The 6772-nt window shown below is 37.2% G+C and overlaps 1 protein-coding gene across 1 annotated transcript; it reads right to left on the minus strand.

The window, feature by feature from the left end:
- Positions 1-756: 756 nt before the first annotated feature.
- LOC126606461 (uncharacterized) lies at positions 757-5976 on the minus strand. The gene is made up of 5 exons (XM_050273853.1): positions 5703-5976; positions 3895-3956; positions 2311-2401; positions 1719-1821; positions 757-1631 (listed from the first exon to the last, which is right to left on the minus strand). The coding sequence occupies exons 1-5, from the start codon at positions 5897-5899 to the stop codon at positions 918-920; spliced, it is 1167 nt and encodes a 388-aa protein (XP_050129810.1). The 5' UTR covers positions 5900-5976; the 3' UTR covers positions 757-917.
- Between the last annotated feature and the right edge of the window lie 796 nt (positions 5977-6772).

A 6772-nucleotide genomic window follows, 5' to 3' on the forward strand; every position in this document is an offset into this window, starting at 1 on the left:
AAATAGTACATGAGGTATGAAAGTGAAATGTTTTAAAGATATTGTATGAGGTTGTAATAAACCTCAAACCTGAGGGGCTACTATGTAATTTACCCTATATAAAAACACGTAATATATCACATGTGTTCCGATCATAATGAAAATTTTCTAATAGGAAATAAGCTCAGGCCCTCAAGAGTATTGTCCCAAGTGAATAGCACACGCAGTCTGACTCAAGAGTATGCGGTAATGCAAGCCAATGGGGTTGCTCACTTTTCGGCCTAACTTTTGTGTCCTTCGAGATGCTTTGGTTCGATGAACCTCTCGATTTTATTCAATTCATTATAAGCTAATTATTCATTCTTTATTCTTCAGAAAAATTTAAAATTAAAATCTATTTCATTCCCATTAATTATCATCACATAAATAAAGCATTACCGGAAGCAGTTCTGGTGAATAACCAAAGCATCCCATCCCAATAAAGAGAATACAGATAGTTTGTTTTGATTGTGATAGAGATAATTGAAGCAATACTTCCTCAACTTTCACTCAATTGAAGTTTCGGTCTCTAAACTAAAAATCTGTCAGTATTGATCCCTGAACTCGGTATAATATACAACAATGGTCCTTTTAGCTAACTCCATTAAAACTTTCATCTATTTTTTGCTCCTTTAAACTCTTTATTCGTCCTTGAACTTGTTACTAAATAAAAGCTTTTTAGAAAAAGATTCAGGTACCACTTTCACTTTCAAATTAAAAATGCTAATTAGAAGAAACTGTCATAAAAACATTTTTAGAAAGTAAAATATAGGAGACATTGTTGATACATGAACCAGAACAGTAACTCAAGGATGAAATTACACTAAAGCTATGACACCACTAAAACTGACTAAAAGTACAAATTGTACAGCAAAATCTTACCTTTTGAATCTTTTTATTCATAAACCTTCTATCTGCTCAAGGGTAGAGAAGTGTGCATTAACACTTTTCAGAGTTTCTTGATCAATTTCGGTAGCACTAATCACTTTAGGAAACGAACAATTCCACTCCTTTCCGGGCTCCGAATCATTCTTTGCAGTCTGTTTCTTCATTATGTCAGCGTCTCCCGATTCTGTTCTACCAGTCAATTTGTGTTCACTGAAGAGCTGAGATTTCAACTCCAAGCATGCCTTCAAATCCTCCTTGTTTCGGGCTTTGTTCAGCTTATCAATGAGATCGCCTAAAGCAGAAGTCCTTCCAGCCCACCGTGTTTCTTCTTTTTTGGGCCCTTTATCCAATCCATTTGGCACACTTGATTTCTTGCCCCCGTCATCAAACTCGCATTTCTTAAGCTTCTTTAGTCCCTCGTCAACAATTTGCTGTATCCTCTTTCGGAAGTTACTGGTTCTCATTGGATTTGACCTCAACTTCAACTTCAGCCCTGACAAAATAGCCTCAGTGTCATCTTCTGTAGTATTAGTAATAGTATTTTGGTTTGATATGGATGATCCATCCCTCATCGACTCCTCTGCAATAGATTCCACAGAAAACACTTGCTCTAATAGGCTGACGTTCTGCATGTATCGATCAAAAGCTTCATTTTCCACTTCAATGTTTCCATCCTTGTATTCCCTCAACTTGGAAAATCTCCACTCATTAATAGCCACAGCATCCTGACATTAACATTTTTTAGTTAGAACAAGTCATTCTCACAGTGAAAATAGTACAAGAACAAATAGATAGTACCAAAGGACATGCACCTTTCTGGTCAAAGGCTTCTTCGAACGAAGCGGAATATGCAGATTATTGAATTGAGCAAAATTGATCGAAGGTTGCCGGAATGATGCAACTCTATGGGAATTCCTGAAGTACAGCCAACAATTTAAGAAAATCTACATCCACAATGAAAACAGTACTTGCTTTGAAGACCTTTACTGAATGAAGTTCCAATGGCAGCCAAGGCAAGCAAGAAAAAATACAAAGGGTTGTAACAAGGGAAGCTCAGAAAGCCAACTGTTAAAGTTAGGGAATAAAACCATCAAAGTTATGACTATAGAACAAGCTAGAAACCAGTGCAAATCTTCAGCCAATTGCCTTCCATAGGAAGATTCGACTTAATTAAAATCACCAATTTTTGACAAACCCATTCTCAAGTTAGGTCATAGTGAATTAGACTATAAACTTGGCTTCGCTGCCAACAATTTAAACCTTGAGCAATATGACACAATATTATATAAATGGTAGAAGAGCAATGCAGTTTTGTAGGGAAAACAATTTAATGACCAAATTCTTAGAGACAGAATTATAGGATATAACCAGATATTAATTGAGCAGCTGATGTTAGGAACTCACCCTGATGGTGATGCATCGGTTGATTGATGGTTAAATAGAGGAGAGTTTGAGGTTGGTGCCTTGTCTGGAAAAGTTGCATTTGTTTTCAAAACTGCAGAGACAATACAATATACAGTAAGGAGAAGGCAAAAACAAACATGCATAGATGAAAAATCCAAACAAACAATTTTTTCTTAAAGGGACCAAAAATATCTCCTTAACAAGAGCTTTGGATCTCCCACCCAAACATCTAGGCCTATCCATAGAAACCAAAACCATAAGATGATGCTCAATGCAGATCTCTTGATATATTTGAGAATGAAAAAACTAAGTTGGATTAATAGTTATATCTTAAAAAGGCTAATAAAAAAAAAGGACAAAACTGATGACCGATCTTTCTTTTAGTCAGAATGAAAAAGAACAATGATCAACAAGCAGTCCATCAGGATCAAACACCTTAAGTACAACTGAAATGCAAACTCAAATATAAATCAAAGAAAACAGTCCCACTTAATCTAAAATAGCAGACCAATCCAAATGGATAGGTGAAAATTCCCAAGCCCAAACCTGAACAGACCCATCATAAGTAACACAACCCCAAGAAATCATGCAAAGACATGCCAAAATCAAGTCAACATCCTACCCTTATCAAGACACCTTGCTGTCTCTGTGTAGTGTGAGTGAGAACTTGATGGTTCTGACACGCACAATTTAATAAGAATCTCACCTAGGTAAGCAACTATGATCAAAATTTTACATAACCAATCTTGTCCACCAATGGAACAGATTGCCACTTCATGCTTCTAAGCATAAGCCTATAACAGTATCACATTTAACCAGATGCCCCACTGCTCTTCAATTTTTGCAACATTTCAAATATGGATATTCATCCAACACACCCAAAGACCTTAGGGGTAGGAACGCAGTGTTTCCGAGACTGTTCATGATGCTTTCAGCAGCTCAAAGACACTAAGCTGCCGTCATTATTCCCTAGGCTCCACTTTAAGATTCCAACATTGCCACAGATAGCTTACTCAATCCTCTGCATAAGCATAAGTGATGTCATGGGTGGTGGAACCATACCTTTAAGCTATCCACTCTTTTCCTTTTAGGAAAAAGGGACGTTATGTGGAGTCAGCACTTTAGAACAAAAAAATATATTTCTACTGATATTGGAAACCACCGACTTTCCCTCATTTACACTCATCAGAGTAGTTGCTCAAAGCCATCAGCCATCACCATACATAACACTGAAAGCCATTACTACATAAGATACCTAAAATTTCTCAGACCCCTCAAAAAGCGGCAGTTGTTGTCGTCACTCTTCTCCATGTGAAATTTTCTCTATCAACTGGCATTGTTGGAAACCATACAGACAAAACCAAGCAATACAAGATTTTGTCCCGAAGCTTGAAATAACAACTGTAGAAGATAAAGCTTTGAAATGCCAATTGTAGAAAAGCATTACCAAAACTTCACAAAATGCACAAGCACACCCCACCCTCCACAACAGTAAAGAAAAAATGAATATAATTATCCAATCTTCAAAATAGCCACGCACTTTAAGGATGTTTTGATAAAGTATACAATCTTGAACAGACATACCATGAATATGACATGGATTTTGAGCTTTTGAGCAGCAACTCTTGCATGACTCGTATGGGCACCTGCACATGCAAAGCATCTCAATAACATGAAACAGAAAGAAAGGATATTATTCTAAATGTAGTTATACAAACAAAACATATATTCAACACAATATAGCGTATGGTAAAAAACATACCAATAACATAGCACATTGTATATGAAGAAAAAAAAAACGATTCCCACAACATCATCCAGAATATCAACAAAGTCGGCGCACTAAAGCTTATCTCCTATTGGTGCTGGAAGGGGAAGGATCATAATTGAAATTAACGTTGAAAACTTTATTTGGATGTGCCTTAGTGAGATCTGTGAACAAGACCATCAAACAGTAATTTCAGTCTTTCTTTCTTTAGGTGGTAATGAAAATGGATTATCCTGAGTTCCTAAAGTGCATGTTTGGGGTCAAATGGTACTTGAACGAAGTTGAGGAGTGGCTGAAAATCATAAATTTGAAACTGAAAATGAAGAATGTCCTCTTTAAAGTCTCATTAACGCCATTCTAGGAGTCTCACCACAAACTTTCCAACTTCCAAGAATGTTAATTAATCAGTACTGGAGTATATCACATAATAAAGGCTTGCACATCAAGGTTAAATCCTGATACAGTAAGGAGAAGCTAGGCCCATAATTTACCAAGGAAACAATACTTCCTAATGGTACATGGATAGTGGGTCTTGTCGATACGTGGAACAAGATTACCTAAGTGGTATACTAGCTTCTTTTGTACGGAACTGTTAGGGGTATACGGTATAATTGGTTGGTATATTTTATCAACTATATATACTACCTTTATAGAGTCCCCTTCGATTGAGGGATCCCTCAAATAAGCTTATCTAGCTTTTAATTGGTGATTTAAATATGTTTCTATAATTGTAGTAATATGAATTGGGATGGAATGCCCGTTAGTGGGAATCAATTGATGACAGTATAAGAACAAGTGGCAGCCCATTGGTATTTTCTGGCAGCCAAAATCACATCCAACTTAGAAGGTATTGTTGAGAGCAACTTTTCTTCTTCCATATTTCCTCCCTCCTTTTCTCGATTTCTCCTAATTTCTTTTTACTTTTCTTCAAAACTCTTAGTTTCAGGTTTGAGTCTATATCACTGAGGAGATCGAACGAAGTTTGAAATACATTTGAAAAAGATCGGGGTCGCTCATTTCTCCAATCTGTTTAGGGCATGCATTCTAGTAAATAAAAATAAAAATAAAAACAAAAACTAATCTCGTCCAACAATAACTACTGTACTTACCAAACACATTCAAATATTAACAAGTATCTAATTATCATGGCCACAGTGCTATTCTTTGCGCCAAATTCTAAAGTTGATTCAGAGGCATTCTCTCTTGAAGTTATACTAAAAGGAGTCATACTAAAGCCAATCGGCTTCATCAATGTAAAGCACCCAATCACATCATAAATTTCCCGGAAAATTTCATCAAATCGAGGCAGAAAATCAGAATTACATCAAACCCACCAAGGCAAGATTGTCTCATCCAGTTTCTACAATCTACCATCCGGAATAGTTAAATCCCTGCCTTTCGACAGCAAATTACTTGCCCTTAAGACCATAAACACATCCAATTTTTAGCCCAACGTATTCAATTCCCCCAAATTAATTACCAAAACCGCAAACAACAAACAAGGCAATGCTTATTAGAAAAGCAAAAATCGCATACTCCACCAAAACCTAATTGTCAGAACATAAATTAATACAGACCGAAAGGGAAATCAAGCAAGGAATTCAATTTCCCTCAAATGAATTACCTGGAGCGAGCGACATTGCCGCACTGCTTACACTTGGGCTTGTTAAGGCCGCGAAGGGTCTTGGGGGGCGTGTCGGTACGGTGCACCGGATGGAAGGGAGCGATGGGAGGCGAGGCAGCCGTGGCGGTGGTGGTGGGGCGAGTGTCGCCGGAGCTGGTATTGCTTAGGGCAGGCGAGGGCGAAGGAGCAGCTGCCATAAGGGCGCGAAATCGGGTTTTGTATTTTAATTGTGTTTTATGGAATTAAAGAGAGATGCGTTTGGTAAGGGATCAGCGTGAGGAGTGTGGTCAGCCACTTGACGTCTAAAAAAAAATTTGAGTCTTAATGGGCCGGGTCAGTTTTTGTTTCTAAACAAAAAGTTACTTCTCTCTTGTTCTGTCGAGCTATTTTTATGACCATCTAATAATTATTTAGGCAATGATATAGGTTGGGTGTAGGTTTTATATTCTAGTACTACACCACTTGAGTTGCGCTAGTCGCATCATATACAAGTCTAAAACATCACACAAAATGACAGGCTGACACCTAACTCTGCATCCAAAGCGAATGTAAACGGTGCATGTGAACTACACGTGATGCTAGTCCTTGGCCCAAGATAGTACAAGTAATTAAGAGACACCGTGCAAATATGTAATAATGAGCAAGTAAAATGCAAGAATGTCATGCCATAAGTTTATTCTCACAAATAATATTAAAAACATGAATGTACGAAAAATCTATTTGTAAAACTAAACATGGCATGTCACATCAATATATATATAAGTAGTTGTTGAGAAAAACACATATACATATATATATATACACGTAAAAACAAAGGACCCACTCACAGGTACTTGCGATGTCACATCCTTTTGAGCTAAGAAAGTTAGAGTCTCCAATAGTTGCACCTAAGCATAATATTGGGTCCCATCAGTAAAACTCAACTAAAACGATTAAATTTGAAAAAACGCACCGCGGATTCGGAATCAATGAGTCGAAATACACTATGAGGGGTCTCGGGCAAATTTTGTAAAAAATCAATGAAATAGTCAATGATCAACGCTAAAAGTAGCCTCGGTGATCAACTATGT

The sequence above is a fragment of the Malus sylvestris genome, chromosome 16, assembly GCF_916048215.2.
Source record: "Malus sylvestris chromosome 16, drMalSylv7.2, whole genome shotgun sequence".
NCBI classification, from domain to species: Eukaryota; Viridiplantae; Streptophyta; class Magnoliopsida; order Rosales; family Rosaceae; genus Malus; species Malus sylvestris.

Excerpts from the sequence above, each read along its gene's own strand:
- LOC126606461 (XM_050273853.1), bottom strand. The coding sequence starts at position 5,899 with ATGGCAGCTGCTCCTTCGCCCTCGCCTGCCCTAAGCAATACCAGCTCC. Across the intron at positions 1,822-2,310 it reads ACCGATGCATCACCATCAGG|GAATTCCCATAGAGTTGCAT; the intron begins GTGAGTTCCTAA and ends GCTGTACTTCAG. Across the intron at positions 1,632-1,718 it reads AGAAGCCTTTGACCAGAAAG|GATGCTGTGGCTATTAATGA; the intron begins GTGCATGTCCTT and ends TGTTAATGTCAG.